Genomic DNA, 21,330 nt, shown 5'->3' on the forward strand with positions numbered 1-21,330 from the left:
ATTAAATAATAAAAAAAATTTTAAAATTTTTTTAAAAATAAAATAAAATTAAATAGAGTTATCAATATGATTACAGTGTAAAAGAAGAAACACAAACTTGTAATTTCTTGTGCAGTAAATGCAGCAAACTTTTTATGACAACTTGCGTTTTATTATTATTATTTATTTGATAAATTATTATCGTTTTTGATTATTTAAAGAAGCAACCAAGAGAGCTTCAAGGCAAGGACCGTCCGTGGCCTTTAGCGAGTGTGAGAGAATGGTTACCAAAGCTCTCTTCTTCTTTGCTTTATTATCTTTTTCAGCTGTTTCTCTCAGGACAGCTTTTGCAGAAGATGAGAAAGATCCAGGTCTTGTTGTGAACTTCTACAAGGACACGTGCCCTCAAGCTGAAGACATTATCAGAGAACAAGTTAAGCTTCTGTACAAGAGACACAAGAACACTGCATTTTCATGGCTAAGAAACATCTTCCATGACTGCGGTGTTCAGGTAATAAACTCTCTTTATCTCTTCTTCTCTCTTAAGATTTTTTTTTTTATCTCTTGATGTGTTTTTTTTGTTTTTTTTGTCGGGTAGTCATGCGATGCTTCCTTGCTGCTGGATTCAACCAGGAGGACCTTGTCTGAAAAGGAAACAGACAGGAGCTTTGGCCTGAGGAACTTCAGGTACCTTGAAACGATCAAAGAAGCTCTAGAAAGGGAGTGTCCTGGAGTTGTTTCCTGTGCAGACATCCTTGTACTATCTGCTAGAGATGGCATTGTTGCGGTATTTCTCTCGTCCTTTTGTGACGAAGTTTTATTGGGAAAAAAATCGCCACTAGAAAGTGCATGTTCGCCACTAAAACTTTTAGCCTGGCAACTGCTAAATGTTTCAGTGGCAATTTTTATCTATGGCCACTAAAACTCTAATTTCTTTTGGTTTTTTGGCCTTGTCGTTCTGTTAATTCATGGTGTTTCTTTTTCTTTTCTTACTTTCTGGTTAAGGATTTAATCAACGTAAGCTAAAAGCTTTGTCGATTTCAGCTAGGAGGACCTCACATTCCTCTAAAAACTGGAAGAAGAGATGGAAGAAAAAGCAGAGCAGAAGTGGTCGAGCAATATCTGCCAGATCATAACGAGAGCATCTCTGTTGTTCTTGAGAGATTTGCTGCAATGGGTATCGACACCCCTGGAGTTGTCGCCTTGCTAGGTACACATGCCACGTATCTCACATGCAAATTAATAGACATGAACCCAAGTGGCTTAATCAACTATTAACCATCTGGGTTTTTATTATTTTTCTCAACACAGGATCTCACAGTGTGGGTCGAACACACTGTGTGAAGCTGGTGCATCGTCTCTACCCAGAAGTTGATCCAGAGCTAAACCCTAACCATGTTGAGCACATGCTCTACAAGTGCCCTGACGCAATCCCAGACCCTAAGGCCGTGCAATACGTCAGAAATGACCGTGGAACACCCATGATACTAGACAACAACTACTACAGAAACATATTGGACAACAAGGGCTTGTTGATTGTGGATCATCAACTAGCCACAGACAAGAGAACAAAGCCTTATGTGAAGAAAATGGCTAAGAGCCAAGATTACTTCTTTAAGGAATTTGCTAAGGCTATTACCATTCTGTCTGAAAATAACCCACTCACTGGTACCAAAGGTGAGATCAGGAAGCAGTGCAATGTTGCTAACAAGCTTCACTAGAAGCTTTGGTTACTTTTGAAGCTCAACTTTTCTTCTTTTGTTTATATGAAGAAGAAGAGTGAGATTTGAAGAATAAGATGGTTTTTTTCTATATGGGTTTGCTTTAGAAGTGTGATCTTGCTAGTGCTAGCTAGTGAGTTGGTGAGATATTAGTGGAATTTGTTGATTACTTTACACTGTTTGTAGCCTAGTTAGGATTTGCTTCTGTTTCTGTTGAAGTTGGTGATGGGTATGGGTATGGTTATGGGTATGGGCATGGGCATGGGATGTATGTTTATGTATGGTATGGATGGATAGTGTATGATGCATGGACTGAAATTATGATAAGTGATGGGATGAATGCAGAATTGTGTGACTTATTAAGAAAAAAAAAACAGAATCTTTTTAATAGTACTTACATTCTTCTTAGATTTGAGGTAAAAGTTCTATTTTAACTTAAACTTTTCTTTACTTATTTAAATGGGTCTTTCAATTATTAAAATAAGTCATAAAAATAAAAAAATTAAATACGCCTTAAAAATATATGGTGAGATATTCTTCCCTTTATAAGATAAATAAAAAAAAGACACTAAATAATTATTTACTTTAAAGGTAGGGTGTAAACCAACCGAGTCGAGTCCAACTTCAAAGAGTTTAAGTTTGGTTCCTTTAAATTTTTTCGAGCTCGAATCAAATTCGAGTTTTACTCATTTCGAACTCGAACCGAATATTAAGAAGTTTAAATTTGACTCTTTTAGCAAACGAACTTAAACGAGTCGAGTTTTTATAAAATTTAGTCTCGAATAGTTTATAAATAGTTCAATTTATTTACATATATAATGAGTTTTAATTTAAAATTAATAAGTTTAATTTTAAAATAATTTTAGTTAAATAAGCTAATATACAAATTAGCTCATAAACTTACAAATATGAGCTTTTAAATCTTAATAATTCAAAAATATATAAGTTTAAGAGTGTAATTAAACTATATAGAGCTAAATTTTAAAAAATTTAGATTTATTTCATAAAAATATATGTAGAATTTGAGTTTATTTCTCTTATAATAATAATATCAGTTTATTTAATAAAAGTGTTCATGATTTTATTCGCGAGTCTGTTCATGAACTCAAAAATGAGTCGAACTCACGAATACTATAAAATTCAAGTTTAATTCATTTACCAAACGAATCTAAAAATTAAGCTCAAATTTAATTTATTTAAAAATCAAATTAAATTTAATTAAATTTTTATTAAATCAAATTTTAAATAACTCACCAAAGATTTACTTCATTTACACTCCTCCTTCGAATGTTATGCAAATTTTCTAATACAATCCATTTTGTAATATTATGCTATGTATTTAATAATTGTCATAATTATTGGATTAGAATCTTTCACTTGATTTTTGTAATTGTTTAATCAGATTTATTCACAAAATTCAACGGTTAGAAATTCGTTATCGACGTAGCTAAGCTGAGAAAAGACACCAAACGCTATTAATAAAAGAAAAGAAAATGACAATATGAATAAACAAAGGCACAGAAAAAGAAAAGATAAGATTCTCTTATGCAAGCAGATGTCTTGTATGTTGAACTGGTGTCGGTCACGGTCAGATTCAGCCGGTTTTGGTTTGTATTTAATCAAATTTGAACCAGATGGTGAGGAATTGATTTTGGTTTAGGGATGGTCAAGGGTTCACTTTGGAATTAAACTCGCAGTTTCAATTAAAGTTCACAGAGACCTCCACTAGCCCAGATTTTTATTTGGTTTCAGTTATATTTCAATTGAATTGGTTCTCTTCTCAAGGGCCATAGAGTTGAACGAAGAGCTCTACCTCTCTTCCACCCGTTTGTCATTTGGACTCCTTGATTTGTATTTCTATTTTGTTACTTTTTTGCTATGGGCTGGTAAGGCTTAGGGTTTTTTGTTTTTTGTGGTTTATGGGGTAGGTGGGTAAATTGAAGCTTTTTGTATATGTACTTTGTACACCATTGTTGGCCCAACTCATTGTACAATTTGGATTAGGACATGGGCTTTGTTGTAATTTTCTACCACTCCTACTTGTGAGTCGATTTCTACTTTGAAAAAAAGAAAAGGAGAATGATGAAGAAGACGAGGGCTCTGACCTGACTGGGACCATATGCTGAAGATAAAGAGAGGATAGTGATAGTAAATGGTATTGAGGAATAACATCCTGCTCTGACCTGACTGGGACCATATGCTGAAAAAAAGGCAACAAGCAAGAAAGGGCCGGTGTGCATGATGTGATATGGGTCTTGAGTTGAGATCTCTTTGAAGACCCATAGACTGATTCTTTGGGATCTCACATTGATCCACATCGGTTGTAAATGGGTATATGTGTTAAGATAAGAAGCTGAAGTATTTTGCAGCAAGAATAAAAAATAGAGTAAGAAAAATATTGATATTTTTAGCTTTTGACATATCTGCATTTTATAGCAGAGTTAGAGATTTTCAATAAAATAACTCATAATCTAAAGATAGTAAGGTAAAAAAAAAATACATGATTTTGAATCTAAAAAGTTAACTACGTCAGCTAACTGATTTATAACCAAAAGCACAAAAAAGTTTCACTCCAAAGTCTCAATATCTCATCACTCCTCCTTGAGACTTTGAGTTAACACTCTCAGCTTGGTCCTCAATAGCTCAAATTTAGCTGACTTATAACCAAAAGCACAAAAAAGTTTCACTCCAAAGTCTCAATATCTCATCACTCCTCCTTGAGACTTTGAGTTAACACTCTCAGCTTGGTCCTCAATAGCTCAAATTGCTTTTTCTGCAATGAGCTATTGCTTTTTCTGCAATGGTTTAGTGAGAAGGTCTGCAACTTGCAACTTGAACTTCTGATTTGCAGTAACACAGATTCACTTCATAATCAGCTTCAACTTCTCTTAGGAAATGATATTTAATCTTCATGTGCTTCATTTTTCCATGGTGCACTGGATTTTTAGTCATTGTTATTGCAAACTTGCTATCACAAAAGAGTTTTGTGGCTTGATTTTGTGGACAAACCAAATTAGACATCAATTTTCTTAACCAAATGCAATGATTCGCAGCTCCTTAAGCACCAATTAAACACGGATGATCCGATTGAGAATACATAACCCAAAGTACTTTTTCCATCATCATGACAACCCCCAATCACTATCCACATAGCCGAGTAACTTTGGATTGTTAACTGAATTAAACATCAAACCAAGTTCAGCAGTACCTTTTAGATACCTTAAAACTCTTTTGCTGCTTGAAAATAAAACTCACTTGGTTCCTGCATGTGTCTTGACAGTAAGCTTGCTGCATACATAATGTCTGGTCTTGTATTGGTCAAATACAGTAGACTTCCGATCAAACTCCTATAAATTGAAGCATCTGCAGCTTTCTCTTCTGCTTTGATCTTTCAGAATTGGCATTAGCAGCAACAGGAGTACTTACTGGCTTGCAATTGCTCATTGAAAATTTTTTGAACAAATTCTCAACATAAGCTTTCTGTAACAAAAACAATCTTTTTTCATTTCGATTGACCTCCAAACCAAGAAAGAATATCATTCTTCCCAAATTGGTCATTTCGAACTCTGAACACAATTGGCTTTTAAAGTTCAGAACAACATTTAATCCCTTGCCAATGATCATCAAGTCATCAACGTACACAACAATTGCCAACAAGGAGTCAATAGAGTTACCTTTAATATATAAGGTTGTATCACTGATGCTTTAATTAAATCTTGAGTTTTGCAGAAATGCATCAATCCTACTATTCTAGGCACGAGGTGCCTGCTTCAAACTGGACAAGGCCTTGTGGAGTTTGTACACCTTATTCGTTCCTTGTTCAAAGCCTTGTGGTTGATCAATAGTCGAGTTACAGGAGCAAAGGTCTCTCTATAGTCAACTCCTGGAAGTGTGAATAGCCCTTAACCACAAGCCTTGCCTTATGCTTGTTCAAAGTGCCATCAGAATTCAGCTTTGTGCCATAAATCCATTTTACACCAATGATTTTTCTGTTACCGAGACAATCAACCAAACTCCAGGTTTTGTTCCTTTCAATGGCTGTAATTTCTTCCTTCATGGCATCAATCCACACATCAATTTTGCAAGCATCTTCGAATGATACTGGATCAGTAGCAACAACATTGCATTGGGCATAAATATCAACCAGACTTTGTATTTTTGGAGCTGGTTCATCATCATCAATTTCAGGTTCTGGAATGTGCAGAATAATTTCTTCTTCATCATTTTCACTCCTCCATTCTCCAAAGACTGCACTAGAACTATTTTCAATCAATTTCTTATCCCAATTCCAGGTTGTTGCTTCATTCATGATCAAGTCTTTGCTGATAATGACTTTTCCAGCTTCAAGTTCAAATACTCTAAATCCCTAGAGTCATTGCTGTAGCCGAGAAATATACCCCTTTTAGCCTTAGCAGACAATTTGGTGTGCTTGACATTAGGAACATGTAAATAGCACACTGAACCAAACACCTTGAGTTGTTTAACACTTGGTTTAATACCTGTCCAAGCCTCGAATGGTATTTTTCCTTGAACTGCAACAGTAGGAAGTTGATTCTGAAGGTAAACTAAGGTGTTAACAGCCTCACCCCAGAATTCTTTTGGAAGATTTTTCTCATGTAACATGCTTCGAGACATGTTTAACAGAGTTCTGTTCTTCCTTTCACAAATGCCGTTCTATTGAGGCAAATAAGGAACAGTGAACTGATGGTGGATGCCTTCTTGTTCACAAAACAGCTTGAATTTCTTGGAGGTGTATTCTGTCCCATTGTCAGTTTGCAAACTTTTAATTTTGCAGCTACTTTGGTTCTCCACCAGTGACTTAAACTTCTTAAACATCTCTAAAGCTTGAGATTTGTAAGCCATGAAATAACTCCAGGTCATCTTATACATATTATCAATAAATAGGATGAAATACCTATTTTGGCTCAAGGAAGGTGTCTCCATTGGCCCACAAATATTAGAATGCATCAAACTAAGTTTTTCAGCAGCTCTCCATGATGAATGAGTTGGAAATGGCTTTCTATGTTATTTTCCAATTTGGCAGCTTTCCCAAACATCATTGCAGGAAGAGATTTCAGGCATATCAGTCACCAATCCTTGTTGAGACATCAATTTTAGTGACTTAAAATTTGCATGGCCATATCGTTTGTGCATGAGCCATGTTTGATCCACCCATACTTCGCAAGTCAACGAAAGAGTCGAGTTAAAATTGACAAGAAAACTATTGTTGATCATTGGTAACTCCATGAGAAGATCACCGTCAGGCCCTATGGTTGCACAAGAATCTCCAACAAACAACAGAATATGGCCACGTTTCATCAATTGTCCAACCCTGAGCAGATTTTGATCCAGTCTTGGCACCAACAGAACGTCATGAATATATTTGTCACCAACTTCTAAAGGAACTTGTATAGTCCCTTTTCCTGTTGCTTTCAGAATACTTCCATTGCCAAGCCTCATCGTTATTTTGAAAGTTGGATTCACATTGCAGAAAATGGATGAATCTGCAGTCATGTGATTACTACAACCACTGTCCAGCAACCATTCCTTTCCAGTGCTTGAAATATTTGCTTGAGCCATGTATAAATGCTCTTCAGAAGTATTTTCATCAGCCACAAGAGCCTGCTGCTTATCATCTGATAGCTTGACTTGTTGGTGTGTCAACTCCTGCTGCCGTTGCACCTTCTCTCTGCAAAATTTGCTGATGTGCCCGATTCTGTTGCAGTTGCTGCACTTGAAAAGTTTCCAGCATTTGGTCTCATGGTGATTTGACTTGTGACAATGTGAGCAAGGAGGATAGTTTCCTTTTTGCTGGTGCTTATGGATTTGATTGTTTGAGTACTTCGAATCTGCTGGTTTGAAGCTTGATTTAGCTGAAAATGCACCCTCAGCTTTTTCTTACTGTTCTGATGCATGCTCGCTGCTCTTGAACATGGAGTTTGCTGATCAAATCAACAACAGATAGTTTGGTGACATCCTGAGCTTCTTGAATGGCTGAGATTTTGAATTCAAATCTTTCTGGTATGCTGATTAAGATTTTTTCCATGACGCTGCTCTGTTCTACTTCGGCTCCAGCTAAGCGCATTCGATTGAGCACCTCAAGGACTCTTGTTGTGTATTCCTTGATTGTTTTAGTATCTTTCATCTTCATGTTTGCCATTTCTCATTTTAAGGCTATTAAACTTACTGACTTGACACGTTCATTTCCCTCGTTCTCTGTCTGCAAATAATCCCAAATCCCCTTTGGTGTTTTAAAAGCCATTATGCTTGTGAAAAAGTGGTCTGCTACACCAGTGTGGAGAACTGTCAGGGCTTTATCTTTCTTTGTTGCTTGTTCTTCATGCATCCGAATTTGGTTTACAGTGGGATTGCTTTCGAGAGGAGGAGGATCTCGATCTTCTTCTACCATAGCCTACAGTGCAAGTGATCTCAGATAAACTTCCATTTTCACCTCCCAAATTTGAGAGTTTTCTCCAATAAATAAGGGAATGGAGACTGGTGAGAAAGAAGAGGCCATAACTAGTTTTTTCTGCTTGCTTCACTTTGGCGTCTGTAGAATGCTTTGGATCAAGAATGAACACCTCTTGGATTTTGAAGGATTCAAGCCCTTGAGAGCTTAAAGCTCTGATACCATTTGTTAAGATTAGAAGCCGAAGTGTTTTGCAACAAGAACAAAAAACAGAGCAGAAAAAGATTGATGTATTTAGCTTTTAACAGATCTGCATTTTATAGCAGAGTTACTAATTGCTTGTAAAATAAGGGAAATAAACTTTTTACCACACTTTTAAGTATGGTTATAACAGCTATGACAGGAAATTAGACTTCCAAAAGAACAACCCATAATCTAAAGATAATAGATTACAAACAAACACATGATTTTGAATCTAAAAAATTAACTATGTCAGCTAACTGATTTGTAACCAAAAGCACCAAAAAGTTTCACTCCAAAGTCTCAATCTCTCATCAGTATGCTTGAACTTATGTACCACCAAAAAGTCTTATTAAAATTGTCATGGTTTTGATTTGAATGCAGTGGTTGCAGTAAGTGCAATGTATGCGTCAAGAGAAAAAAAATGATAAGAGAATGATGGAGAAGCTACACCATCTAATTAATGGCCAAGGAAGAAAAAGCCTCAGAAAAATATATTCACTTATAAATAAACTAGACTGAAAGTTACATGAAATACCAGCAATCTAGGACATGCCTGAAAATGCAAAACACTGCATCTTTCTCTGCAAGGATTATTTTCCAAAACGGATAATTTACATAGACATACATAGGTGCTGCTCCATTATTTGCAGCTTGGTAATGCCTCTTTTGGCTCTGTACTACTGCTAGAACTACTATCAGAATCGCTATCAGCTCTGACCAAGGTCGCATCATTCTTCCAATTTCTTTCTGCCATTTTTGGAATCATAGGAATGCAGGAAGGATGGCTGTAATAAGCCTGAGGATGTATGGAGATGTAGTTTGCAGTAGATGGAAAAGCTTGGTAACCATATGAAGAGGCATAAGGAGCAGGAGGAAATGCACTTGGTGCAGACCAGTACATCATAGGCAAGAAAGGATTTGCTGGTTGTGTTGGGAACATATGATATGGGGTCTGATTATTGTAAGAGATATTGGTAGCAGTCCTATTCATTGCTTGGTTAGGGATTTTTAGGACATCTGGAGGACTTTGAGTCTGAATTTTGGGATAGCCCATAAGCCCAAACTGGGTGGGAGGTGCAGAGCTTGATGCTACTGACTGATGAACCGAGGATCTTGGCAAATTCTGAGGCTTATTTATGGATTTTGCTTGTTTCCTGCCTTTCATTTTTGTGGAATTTGTCTTCCCTATTAACAACTGAGAACCTGGACTGGCCTGCTGAATAAGCAAGAAAAGTGGCAGAACCAAGAATCAGTCAGTGTTTGTTAGCAATAAATAATGATAATCTAACTCCTTTCTGTAGTTGTGGACTCACAGAATCACAAGTCATTGGACGTGTGAGAAATAATTCCTCCCCTTCAGCATCTTCATCTGTCCTGCAGCAGGCAATTTGCGAGTCTGTTGTAATGAGTGGAGATCATAAGAGAAAAATAACATAGAAAGATTACGTTTTGGACATTTAACATATGAAACTCTTCCTCACTTTGTTCCTATGATTTCAAGAACCACCACCTATTTAAGTCCATAAAGATTACGTTGTACTCTATTCCAGAGTTCTAGTAAATCCAAGTATCTTAAATTCTTTAAGCTTCATGTACCTGTAATACTTTTGCAGCAAATCCAAGTTCCGGTATTTGGTTTCCCGTCGAACCAGGTCATCAGGAAAACCAGCCATGAACAGAAATGTTATCCCCAAGGCCTTAAAAAAGAAGCTTCCGCTGCGGATATGAACTAGCATTGCCATTCGGCACATAATTGGCCCAAAAGATTTTAGTTTGTTTCTTCCCATGCGTTGCCTAACATATCTGGAAAATTTGATCACATGAATATTCTTGGATTTGGTCACAGAAAGGAACTCTCAAAAAACAGTTTCATGTCTGAAACAGGCATTGAAAGATTGAGTGCACAAAATGTAAAAGGAACCGAGTAAAACCACAGCAGCTTTACTTACTCATTTTGGGGAAGATTTCTTGTTCTTCCACCATACTTAATGCACAGAAATAAATATGATGGGCAGCTAGGATCAGACGGACGCATGGCCTTCTCTTCTTCAAGTATCTGAACAGGACATAATGTTGGGTTCTGTCGATTTGGAAAAAATATTTTCCTCCTGATGCCTGGATTCTCATACAGTACATGTTCCTGTTGTAATCAGAGATCAAATATAATGCTCTCAATAATCAAGGAACATAGAACAGTCCTATATCAAATTCAGTAAGGCAGCTGAATCCTCCTTGAACAATACAATCAAATGCAACGATCGTAAGAAAAATAGATTCAACAACAAAATCTTGCACAGCTTATTCATTCTATTAACAGAGAAAGGCCAAAATGAGAACAGTGACACCAGCTGTGATATCTGACACAATAAGCACTCTAGTTATTGTAATATGATGCATATGAAGAGGAAATAATTCTGTAAAGTTGCTTACGCCTGGATCTTTCGGAGACACATAAGGTTCCCCTTTTCTCAGGATGCTGAAATGGTTGAAATCTAATTCATACATATCATCACAGCCATGCCTTATACCAAGAGATGCAAAAACTATGATCTTCCTTATGGTGTGAGACTGGGCGTTTTTCAATTGAAGAACTTCAGACTCTAGCATCCTTTTTACTTCCTTTGGACAGAAAGCCATCTTTGGAGGCTTTCTGATAGATGACATATTTCCATGGCCATTATTAAAAGAATCCTGCTTAGAAACAGGATCATCTGCCAGTGTACTATGAACTCCAACGTTTTCAGTTCCTTTCTCATCTTGTTTTTGGAGACAAATCTTCTTGTTAACTCGTTCATTATCATGCAGAGTGGAATACGTCTTCCTATCTGCATTTGTTTCTTGGTTTACTGGCAAAAATGGTGGCTCGCACTGCCTACCAAAGAAACTTCCCGGACATGGTACATTTACTCTCTCATCAGCACCATTTTGATGCTGATGTGCATCTGTTTGATTAGAAATCTCATAGGTGGCTCCATTTTTCTGATCAATGTGTGTATCAACTTCTTCACAGTCATCTTCTTCACCACTATCATCCGTATCATCACAATCTGCAGCTAAATCATCATCTTTCAGTTTATCAGTAAGCAAAAATTGAGTCTCATCCATGCTCATCCAAGTAACCAGTCGGTCTTCCACATTTGCATCTTTTGGTGGATTGCATTTAATATCATTCTCAATCTGTGAATCTGTTTCACCATTGGAAATATTTTTTTCTTCAGTTTCATTGTTAATTGCTCCTATTTTATGTCTTCTAAACTTCTTGATGCTTCTTTCTTCTGCATTGAGACAACTTCCCTGAGAGAGAACATAATAAAGGATACTAAGATTACTGTGAATTGAAAAGGCAAGGAATAGATAAGTTCAAGCGTCAATTTTTGCCAACTTCAGAAAGATATTACTTGAATTTAGTTTCATGTCAACAAAAACAACATCTGAAACAGATCAACAATAAATGAAAGTGATCAAAAAATTGAAATGTCCAGAAAATATATTGAGATTAGCCTAAGGAAAATAAACATTTGCAGAAGTTCTGAAATTGGTGGTGTTATATTTCACTAGCAAAGTTCTTCAGTGAAACCATTGGCTCATTAGATCATCAAAGACATCTATTGCATCAAGTAAAGAAATTAATCCAACATTATTGGAATCAAAATGTGTAGATGATGAAGTTGCAGTACCATATATGGTTCAAAGGGAAGCCAAGAAACTAGAGGCAAAAACACGAATATGATACGGGCGAGATCATATTCATACCTGAGGATGAGAGATAAAGGATTCTTTCTCTCTTTCTTGTATTTGAGACTCAAGTACAGATATTCTCTCCATAAGCTCTGCATTCTTCTCTCTTTCTCTTTGCAACTCTGCTGATATCTCTGCAATGATATTGACAGTTGCCTCACCTTTCACTTCTTGCTCTATAGAACACAACGCAGAGGCATTGACCAAACTAGCACAGGATTGGAGTTCAACCATTGTCAACACACAAAAGGTCCTGTATCAAATATAGATGACAACCAACAATCAAAGAAAATGGTTGATACCCACAAACCAAAACCTTAAAAAGAATGTCCCAGGACCAAGATATGAAGAAGAAATGAACATTTGAGATCAAAACTGCATGTTGGGTTTGTGGTTTAGTTGCTGGACAATCTCAAAACAGAACCTATATAATCTAGGCTGGTGCTTAAAAGCCAAAGTAGGCTAAACATTTAATAAGAGAGAAGTTCTCGAGACATCAAGAAGAGAATAAGGAGTCTTTTGGTTTTTAATTTTCTATTTCAGTTCTGTAAAAGCAAAAGAGAACGGCGAGGAGTGAGGCATGCAACCCCACGTGCGTCTCTCTCCCCCTACCCTCTTCTTGATTTTCCCTTACTTTTCTTCTTTTCTTTTCTTGTTTCTTTATGAAGTAAAAAATTAAACCTATTCGTTCAAAACACTAGTATTTAGACGAGAATCATGTGAATCTATATACAACTAGTGAACCGGTGTCTTAACTAAAATATCTAGTATTGTTGAATAGAACCGTAGCTTCTCATTCATAGCTTCACGATCTAAAACATCAAAAAATCATGTAGTTTGCTGATCAAAGTTGGTATGCTTGAGATGGGTAATCTCGTAGATCAAGAGGCTGTAGTTTACTTTATCACAATTGCTCTGCTTGAGATGGTGCATTGTTAATGGTGTCTTAACTATCTCCTAACTTATTTAATTAGGAAACAGTTTGTAATGAAGATATAAAAACAATTAGAAGTGTCTTGTTATGCATAGTGGTGTGATCATACCCCATTTTTAAGCAAGCTAAATGAGCATCCGAGGCACTGCTTATTCTATTGCATACTAATTAAAATATGTCAATACAACTAGATTTTTCCTTCATGTAATACAATAAAGTTGCTTCCAAACGAGACAAATAATTAATAACAGAGTAAATCAGAAATAATCTGATTGATCTTCTTTTGAAATTGAGACGAGTGGGTGTATAAAACTAAAAAGATCTCTTTAAGAATATCGTACAATCTCAACTTAAACTGCCCGATTGAGCCAATTGAGTGGTATTCCCACTCGTGTTCATAATCGATTAAGAAGATGCATAAGATCAAGGTTTCTGAGTAGGTCATTGCTTATATGTTATCATCCTTCACCTTTAAGACTTAGACTTCCTTGCTATATCACTAATCTGGCATTTCCATCGCTGTACAAAAACACATAATTAAGAAAAGGAAATATCTTGCAGCCGTTGTCTGAATCAGTGTCTTCAAATCGAATTTGGTGTCTCTTCCTTGCCTTGGACTCTCTGGCTTCACCTATTTCTTTATCAAACTGGTAGGGCTTCCACAGCTGTAATTGGCATTGATACAAGAATAGAAATCAAAACCAGGTACCATTAAATTCTTATTCAAAGGGTACCCATGTTGTTAAATGACAATAATGCCCCTCTATATGATCAAGGGAAGTGCCCCAATTATCAAAGAATAAGTGGGAAAATGGGCATTTGGGTTATGATGATTATGATTACTGAAAATGAAGAGATAATTAATAGATATTTGCTGTCTGTCTGTCTTGACTAGCGAGTCCATGAACCCTTTTTCCCAGGCATAAATTGTTAAATTTTTAAAAAAAATTAAAAAAAAAAAAAAGAAATTGTCTGCACACGTGCATATAATATAATGCCTAGTGGGCTGCAATATGCAAAACCAACCTCACGTGGAAAGGTAACCCAAATGGTTGTCTCTAATGCAATTTGTGTCAGGGGAATATGAAGCTAAAACCTTGGATACCTTCCTTCTAATACTATATTATTACTCTATGTCCACACATTGACAACTTTACCCTCACATTAATCCTTCACCAAGCTGTTTTGCAGGGGCAAGTTTGTCTAATAATTTATGAAAGCTGCCCTCTTGAGTTCATTAACAGCCTTAAACTTGTCATCTTTGGGTTCCCTGGAAAAAGTGCAAGCTGTAATGAGTACACGTCCTTGTTAAATTTAATGGGTATTTGCTTTAGATTACATTTTGTTTGTCTAGTAAATTGTGCTTGAAAAGGTTGTCTACTCCCAAATACAGAAAGAGAAATAGAAAATTTAATACATGGTTTGGATATCCAATATCATTGATTGTCTTCACATGATGCTCAACATGGTATTTGTGGGGAAAACAGAAATAGAGATCTATGTACTCTGTCAAGTTAGACTGAAAACTTAAAAGCTGTTGCCGAACAGAATCTATATAGCTAAAAGGTGTTGTAATGGCTCTTGTTTCTTTTACATTGTTGCATTTGTAGCTTTGAGATGAGGGGAAAACTAGAAATAGAGATCCATGTACTCTGTCAAGTTAGTCTGCGAACTTAAAAGTAATTGCCTCTTGTTTCTTTTACATTGCTGCATTTGTAGCTTAAGCTGTTTCTGAACAGATTGTATATAGTTAAAACGTGTTGTAATGGTTCTTGTTTCTTTTACACTGCTGCATTTATAGCTTTGAGATGGGGGAGAAAACAGAAATAGAGATCCATGTACTCTGTCAAGTTAGGCCGAGAACTTAAAAGTTGCTGCCAAACAGAATCTATATAGTGTAAAGGCGTAGTAACGGCTCTTGTTTCTTTTACATTGCTGCCAAATATATTGTTAGTTTCAGCTATCAGTTGGGTGGAAAGCAAGTGAACAGAAAAATCCACCTGAGATTGAAGTTCTTGCTCTGCATTTTCGGTACAGGATTGGTCAGCTTGGCTATGCATAGAAGATCTTCCTTAACTAAATAAGGTGGATCAGACTAGCAAAAGTTGCAGCTTAGGAAGTGAAATCATCTTAATTTTCAAATTCATGCAACCAAAAAAAATTCATTGCACAACAAGGATTAAGGTGGTGTGTAAAGAAATATTGGAAGAGAATTAACAGAAACATGCCTTCATAGAAAGTTAGCAGTCTAATTTATTCAACATTCAAAACAAGTTCAACTAAAAGACTATTTGATTGAAAATCATAGCAAAGAATCAGGTCAAAATGGAAGAGAACACAACAAGAACCTATAAAATGGAAGAGACAAGAAACTAGATATGCACATATGTTATAATGCATGTCTGAGCAGTCCAACTCATGCTCAAACTGCCGCTCGTGAATTCACACGGGGCAACTCGACTGCCATACCGTCTTACCTCTCTTAGAAACTTCACTGTGGTTCTTCTAATCCATTAAATAAATAGCAACTCAATTCTCGAGCCAATAACTAGAAAAGCTTTCCTGGTTGTACTCCACTTCTCATCATTGTGCAGAATTCTTCATAGTTGATTCTCCCATCCTATCCATCCGAAAGGTATTAGCATGAATGATGTAACCGAATTGGGTTTTGAAAATTGAAGTTAATGAACACTTACATTATCTGTATCCACCTCGGATATTATTTCCTTAATACTGGCCTCGTCTCCCATACCATACTCCTTCATGGCAGACTCTAATTCATCTCTTGTTATATACCTGTAATGAACTTTATGAGAATGGATTCTTTATTGAATTAAATCCTACTATACAACAAGTGAATGATGAAGACAAGCACATATGAAACCTCCCAAAATGTTACACTTTCACTTGTAGATTAAAACTTCATAAAAAATTAGGAATCAAGTACCATAATTTGCAGACAAGATGGCTACTGTAAACACAGGAAATCTGAGAACTCACCCACTGTTGTCCTTATCGAAGTACAGAAATGCTTTGTATAGATGCTCATCTCTTTCCAGTCGATATCTATGCATCGTAGCAGAGATAAATTCAATGTAGTCGATTGTTCCATTTCCATCCACATCTGCCTGAAATAAATATGAGTAATATGATCATCAGTTGAGTTTGACATGCAATGTGAATAATTAGACTGAGTTAGGCTTATTATCACTTACGGCTTCCATAAGTTGTTTAACTTCAGTTTCAGAAAGCCTTGAACCAAGTCGAGCCAAGCCTGTCTTCAGTTCTTCATAGGTGATTGTGCCATTCTTGTCAGTGTCCATGTTTGTGAACATAGTTTTAAGACCTTTAATTTCTTCTTCAGATAGATTTTCAGCAATAACCTATGGAATTCAAAGGGGCACTCAATAAATACCATTTCCACTCAGGAAATACTCTTATTTCAGGATCCAACCGTGACAACAGTAAGGAGAAAATATTGAACAACACAATAGGTGTTATAGATTATAGGAAGTAAATATTTATTATCTTTCTACAATAGGAAACAGAGAGCATGTCAGTACAGGCTAGCAGCCCTTAGATTAGGGTTTCTACTGAGCAAAGAATAGAATTGAGTAGAGAAGAGGCAAGAAAGGAGAAGAACAGAAAGAGAGATAGAGAAGGGAGAGAGAGATCTGAGATAGAAGAAGAGAAATCGTAGAGAAGAAGGAGAAGAATACGAGGGAGAAGATATGAGAGAGAGAGAGAGAAGATAGGGGAGAGAAGAGCAAGATAATAGAAGAGAGAAATATTTGTTATTGTATTCAATATCCTCTTCTACAGGTAAACTTCACTATTTATACTAACTTGTTACAATAAGTGCCTATCACATCAACTCCTATAACTATCTTTGACTTCCACTAACCACCTTCAACTCATAACAAAATACGAGTCCCTAGCCGCATATGCTTTAATCTCTTGTATGTGACAGAGCACACAAGTTTTATAAGGCAGTGAGAATGAGGATTTAAATCGCAGCAGAGTTCTGCTTTGCTGCATGGCTGTTTCAAGGTGTCATGACCAAAGTGTAACAATCACAGCCAGCATTTAGCTTCCAAAAATGAAAGGGAATTTATAGTTAACAGCCATAGTGACCAAGTCTAAAGAGGGGGGAACGGAAAATGGACTATTTGACTTGTGATTCTCAAATATTTATCACAAAAAAGCCTATAAAATTATGCTAAACCAGAAAACAGATGTGTAATGGCAACAGCCATTATTTAAAACCCTGAGTCATGCTCTGATATCCATACATGTGATAAAACGAGTTCATTATCTTTTAAAATAGTCTGTTTGGCCACTAACATATAAAATGCAACAGAAAATTTTGAAAAGAATGGAGGGGAAAAGAGTTGAAATTTTCAGTTCACTGTGACAGCCACCAAGATCAGATAATCTATTTGAAATGCACCAACATTTATCGCATGATAATGAGAGTGTAACTTAGCAATGCGGATCACATATGCTGATATGGATAAGCACGAAAGAGGGGCGGGATAAATACAGGGCCGGGAACTTGGAGGGTATACACGAGCAGAAGGTTCAAGAATGATGGTCCAGAATCCAAGTCCCTGGGAAGCAGCTGAAGGTTCTAGAAGAGTAGGAGGTTGTGGAAGGTCAGGAAAGATACTACAAACAAGTAGTAGAGAAAGTTATGGAATAGCTGGAGCATGTGGGTTTACAGCCTACCTTGCATCTCCAGCAGAGGAGGAAAAACAATGAAACAGGATAAAGGCAAAAGAAGTGAGGCGGTGTTAATGTAACAGTATTGTGCTGGTCCAAGAAAATTCTTCTCTGAATTCATTGGATTTTTTCTGCCATTTTGTTTTATTTTTCTGCTCCTATAGTTGCTTGTAATTATTGTAAGTTATATTAACTTCTGCAAGTCATTTAGCCCCATTTGTGAGTTTTATCAATTTAATCATTCCAATTCTCTTCATTGCTTCTGTTTCACATTCCTAACTCTATCATATGCATATAGGAAAACATACATCAAACCCTGCTGAATCAAGTTATACAAGCTACGGTGTCTTCTTGATGGATTTAGCTCAGCAAAATATAGGTAGGAAAGGACGTCCAACTTCCAACCATATCTTTTACATGGGTCTTGTTTACAAAGCAATGATTCGGAGGATGACTAAGGATCATCAAACAATTCTTTTTCAAGGTGAATTACCAAATGATAGCAGATTTAGTAAAAGAAGAGGGAACCCCTGAATAATTCAAAGATTGTACCTTTAATGCTAGCTTCTTGAGCTTATTCATTGCCCTGAATTGCTTCATTCTAGAGAGAACTGCACTATCTATTGGCTTGTCTGATGCTGCACCTCCATCTTTAATCCATGGATGGTCTAGTGATACAAAGTTATATATGTTAGACAGAAGCACATAAACCTAACACAAAAAACCCTGATGTAATACCAGAAAAATCAACAAATAAAGGGATAGAAGTTAGAACCAACACCCAGCAAGAGAAAGAGATGGAGAACTAAAGGAGGTGTACCAACAACTATATGTAACATGTAAATATGTCTATGTAGCTCATGTTAACAAATCAATTAGAAGAATTTTATCCAGGAGACATTGAACAAAGATCTCATGACAATAAGGAAAAAATGATAAATGTCCAGGTTTTGGATAAAAGTTTTAACCAACTTCTAAAAAGAAAGCATAGGCGTTTTCATACCAAGAACTTGTGCAGAAGTGATTCGCTTTTTTGGGTCCTGAGTCAGCATCCTCCTGACCAGATCTTTGGCACTATCAGATATTGATGGCCAAGGTGAACTTTCAAAATCAATGTATCCTTCCAGAATAGCATCAAATATTCCCTTTTCAGTTTCTGCAATACAAATTGAGAAGGTCTCAATAATCAGTATATGCATTAGAAGTTGTTAACAAGACAAGAATCCTAAAAAGATAAAGCACATTTTGCAAAATAAACAAATATATAAAATTGCCTTTACCAGCCCAAAATGGAGGTACACCACTGAGTAGAATATACAAAATAACTCCAGCACTCCAAACATCTATTTCCTTTCCATAACTACGCCTCAATACTTCAGGAGCAACATAATAAGCACTACCAACTATATCACGGTATGTTTTTCCTGCAAAAATTTGGGGGTGGTCATTGAACATTACTACATTGGTATATAATATTTTATTTCATCAACAAAATAAACCGACTTGCTTTAATTATTTGTGCAAAAACAACTCATCACATTTCTGTAAATCAATCTATCCTGCTGATTCTCTAGGTGAATTCCCCCAATGTATATATAAAACTGATCCAAGGAACAGCAAAAGAACACCAGAAATTTCTCAAACAAATCTCATGTCATCTTATTCTTACTTCCTGGCTTACTTGACCTTGATACCAAATACCAACTTCAAACGACTCAGGACACTTTATAGCATGAAAAAGCATATATGGATATATTCATGATATCCGAAAGTGTGTAGCTAACCGTACTGCCTAGTTTGACTTGCCCAACTTGCCTACCAATGTCATACTTGTCTTAAATTATGGACCACGGGCTAACATCACATAAAATAAATGTTGCTGTTTCACCAAGACTTCCATTGTCTAAAAGTTATTACAATATGAAGTCCTGGAACAAGAGAGAAATGCAAAAAATGCAAAACCAATCAATAAGATAATAAATTCTGCAGGTTTTCAGCATGCCACACATTACTGAATCAAAATTCTGTGCATTGAGAAAAGAAGCATGCCTGTCCAAAGGGATGATGGAAGACCATATCCAGTAGTTGGTCCCACAAGAATGAGCCACATCATTACTTATACTCAAAGCAATTGCATGAGAAGTAGAATGACTTCATAATTACAAAAAACAGAAAAAGGTTCTACAGTTCACATATTGCAAGAGAAATAAAGTACATGATTCATCAATCCTGATTATGCTAAAATTACTAATGTATTGTTCTCCATTAATTCAGTAGATCGCCTTAACATATAATTTTCAATTTCAGCATACCATGCTGAATTGAACAGTTAAGATTTGAATAGTTCTATCAAGTGTACGCAAAATAATGCCCAAATTCTAAAGATTGAGAAAGCATAATGCCTACGTAATATCAAAGGCATCAAAACCATTCTCAAACATTTCAGCAACAGCAGTATCTATATCATGTTAACAAAAGACTAAGAAATCAACCTTCTTCAATGAACACAGACAGTCCAAAATCAGTGGCCTTTAACATTGCTCCCTCATCCTTGCTACCCAGCAAGAAATTCTCTGGCTTGAGATCACGGTGCATCACTCCCATAAAATGGCAAGCGTGCACCACATTCACAATATCCTTGCAAATCCTAGCAGCATCTCTCTCCGAATAATGCCCTTTAGCAATAATACGATCAAAAAGTTCCCCCCCAGCACACAGCTCCATCACAACATGAACAGATTGCCTATCCTCATAGGCACCCCTGAACTCCACAATGTTTGGCTGCCCAGACAAGTGCTGCATGATCTGAACCTCTCTCTTGATATCTTCTCTATCGCCCTTATTGGTTAGTTTTCTCTTCAGTATGGATTTGCAGGCATATGTATGGGCAGTGGGATTCTCTGTGCACAAATAAGTAATCCCAAATTGACCTCTACCCAGTTCTTTCCCTAGACTGTAATACTGCTTAATGTCTTCCAAAGGTTTGCCAAGAATAGTATCTGGCATTTGAACTGATCTTGTTGTAGGTGCTGCTCTTACTGCAGGTGGGGTTGATGCCTGAGGCTGCTGGGGCCTTGTTTGTGGGGTTTGTGTTCGAGTTTGAGGGACGGTGGTTTTGGGGGGCTGCACAGCCTGTTGCTGGTGGTATTGTGGTTGTTGCTGTTGATTCTGCCTTAAATTGCCAGTGCCTTCTGACCTGTACCCATTATTAGCCTCTGATTTTGAGAGCTTCTCCTTGCTAGTACGGCAACCCATCTGGCACTCAGGATGTCTGATTCAAAGAATGAAATTGAACAAAAATAAAGACTGAAACTTTGGACAAAAAAGAGGCGGATTCTGGTTTTGTAAATTCAGAGAAACCCAGATCAAGTTTTGGGCTTTTTGAGCTGAATTTGCAGAGAATACTTAAAGACATACATTGAGAAGCCGACAAAGAGAGAAATAAAATGTTATCTCATTGTGTATTGACTCTTTAGCTGAGAAGATAAGAGGAAATTTCTTTAAAAATGATGGAAGAGAGATGAGGTATACACTGTATGAAGTGTTTCAAATCAAAATACTTGAATCCAATTGAATGCAGATGT

The 21,330-nt window shown here is 36.5% G+C and overlaps 4 protein-coding genes across 5 annotated transcripts; 1 reads left to right on the forward strand and 3 right to left on the reverse strand.

Moving 5' to 3' along the window:
• The first annotated feature begins 185 nt into the window (after positions 1 to 185).
• On the forward strand, positions 186 to 2,093 carry LOC110603952 (peroxidase 42). The gene is made up of 4 exons (XM_021741960.2): positions 186 to 490; positions 578 to 766; positions 1,024 to 1,189; positions 1,291 to 2,093. The coding sequence occupies exons 1-4, from the start codon at positions 260 to 262 to the stop codon at positions 1,698 to 1,700; spliced, it is 996 nt and encodes a 331-aa protein (XP_021597652.1). The 5' UTR covers positions 186 to 259; the 3' UTR covers positions 1,701 to 2,093.
• Positions 2,094 to 5,039: 2,946 nt separating this feature from the next.
• Positions 5,040 to 6,009, reverse strand: LOC110603938. The gene is made up of 2 exons (XM_021741946.1): positions 5,697 to 6,009; positions 5,040 to 5,374 (listed from the first exon to the last, which is right to left on the reverse strand). The coding sequence occupies exons 1-2, from the start codon at positions 6,007 to 6,009 to the stop codon at positions 5,040 to 5,042; spliced, it is 648 nt and encodes a 215-aa protein (XP_021597638.1).
• A 2,765-nt stretch (positions 6,010 to 8,774) lies between these two features.
• LOC110603562 lies at positions 8,775 to 15,635 on the reverse strand. Of its 2 annotated transcripts, none has more exons than XM_021741320.2 (7): positions 15,502 to 15,635; positions 12,106 to 12,343; positions 10,783 to 11,646; positions 10,302 to 10,492; positions 9,949 to 10,155; positions 9,666 to 9,726; positions 8,775 to 9,565 (listed from the first exon to the last, which is right to left on the reverse strand). In XM_021741320.2, the coding sequence occupies exons 2-7, from the start codon at positions 12,322 to 12,324 to the stop codon at positions 8,993 to 8,995; spliced, it is 2,115 nt and encodes a 704-aa protein (XP_021597012.1). In that variant the 5' UTR covers positions 12,325 to 12,343; positions 15,502 to 15,635; the 3' UTR covers positions 8,775 to 8,992. The 2 variants fall into 2 exon arrangements, with proteins under 2 accessions (XP_021597012.1, XP_021597011.1); XM_021741319.2 differs by having other exon boundaries at positions 8,775 to 9,568.
• Positions 15,238 to 21,330, reverse strand: LOC110603563 (calcium-dependent protein kinase 21). Its single transcript, XM_021741321.2, has 8 exons — positions 20,239 to 21,330; positions 19,027 to 19,170; positions 18,750 to 18,902; positions 18,299 to 18,414; positions 16,240 to 16,407; positions 16,025 to 16,152; positions 15,721 to 15,820; positions 15,238 to 15,644 (listed from the first exon to the last, which is right to left on the reverse strand). Exons 1-8 carry the CDS (start codon positions 20,999 to 21,001, stop codon positions 15,573 to 15,575), a joined length of 1,644 nt encoding a protein of 547 aa, XP_021597013.1. The 5' UTR covers positions 21,002 to 21,330; the 3' UTR covers positions 15,238 to 15,572.

The sequence above is a fragment of the Manihot esculenta genome, chromosome 16 (assembly GCF_001659605.2).
Source record: "Manihot esculenta cultivar AM560-2 chromosome 16, M.esculenta_v8, whole genome shotgun sequence".
Lineage (NCBI taxonomy): Eukaryota > Viridiplantae > Streptophyta > Magnoliopsida > Malpighiales > Euphorbiaceae > Manihot > Manihot esculenta.

Excerpts from the sequence above, each read along its gene's own strand:
- LOC110603562 (XM_021741319.2), bottom strand. The coding sequence starts at position 12,324 with ATGGTTGAACTCCAATCCTGTGCTAGTTTGGTCAATGCCTCTGCGTTG. Across the intron at positions 9,727-9,948 it reads TTGCTGCAAAAGTATTACAG|GACAGATGAAGATGCTGAAG; the intron begins GTACATGAAGCT and ends TGCCTGCTGCAG. Across the intron at positions 9,569-9,665 it reads GTCCAATGACTTGTGATTCT|CAGGCCAGTCCAGGTTCTCA; the intron begins GTGAGTCCACAA and ends TTGCTTATTCAG.
- LOC110603952 (XM_021741960.2), top strand. The coding sequence starts at position 260 with ATGGTTACCAAAGCTCTCTTCTTCTTTGCTTTATTATCTTTTTCAGCT. Across the intron at positions 767-1,023 it reads CTAGAGATGGCATTGTTGCG|CTAGGAGGACCTCACATTCC; the intron begins GTATTTCTCTCG and ends TGTCGATTTCAG. Across the intron at positions 1,190-1,290 it reads TGGAGTTGTCGCCTTGCTAG|GATCTCACAGTGTGGGTCGA; the intron begins GTACACATGCCA and ends TTCTCAACACAG.
- LOC110603938 (XM_021741946.1), bottom strand. The coding sequence starts at position 6,009 with ATGAATGAAGCAACAACCTGGAATTGGGATAAGAAATTGATTGAAAAT. Across the intron at positions 5,375-5,696 it reads GAGTTTGGTTGATTGTCTCG|GTAACTCTATTGACTCCTTG; the intron begins GTAACAGAAAAA and ends TATATATTAAAG.
- LOC110603563 (XM_021741321.2), bottom strand. The coding sequence starts at position 21,001 with ATGGGTTGCCGTACTAGCAAGGAGAAGCTCTCAAAATCAGAGGCTAAT. Across the intron at positions 18,415-18,749 it reads CACTTCTGCACAAGTTCTTG|ACCATCCATGGATTAAAGAT; the intron begins GTATGAAAACGC and ends TTGTATCACTAG. Across the intron at positions 16,408-18,298 it reads TCAAGAAGCTAGCATTAAAG|GTTATTGCTGAAAATCTATC; the intron begins GTACAATCTTTG and ends TGAATTCCATAG.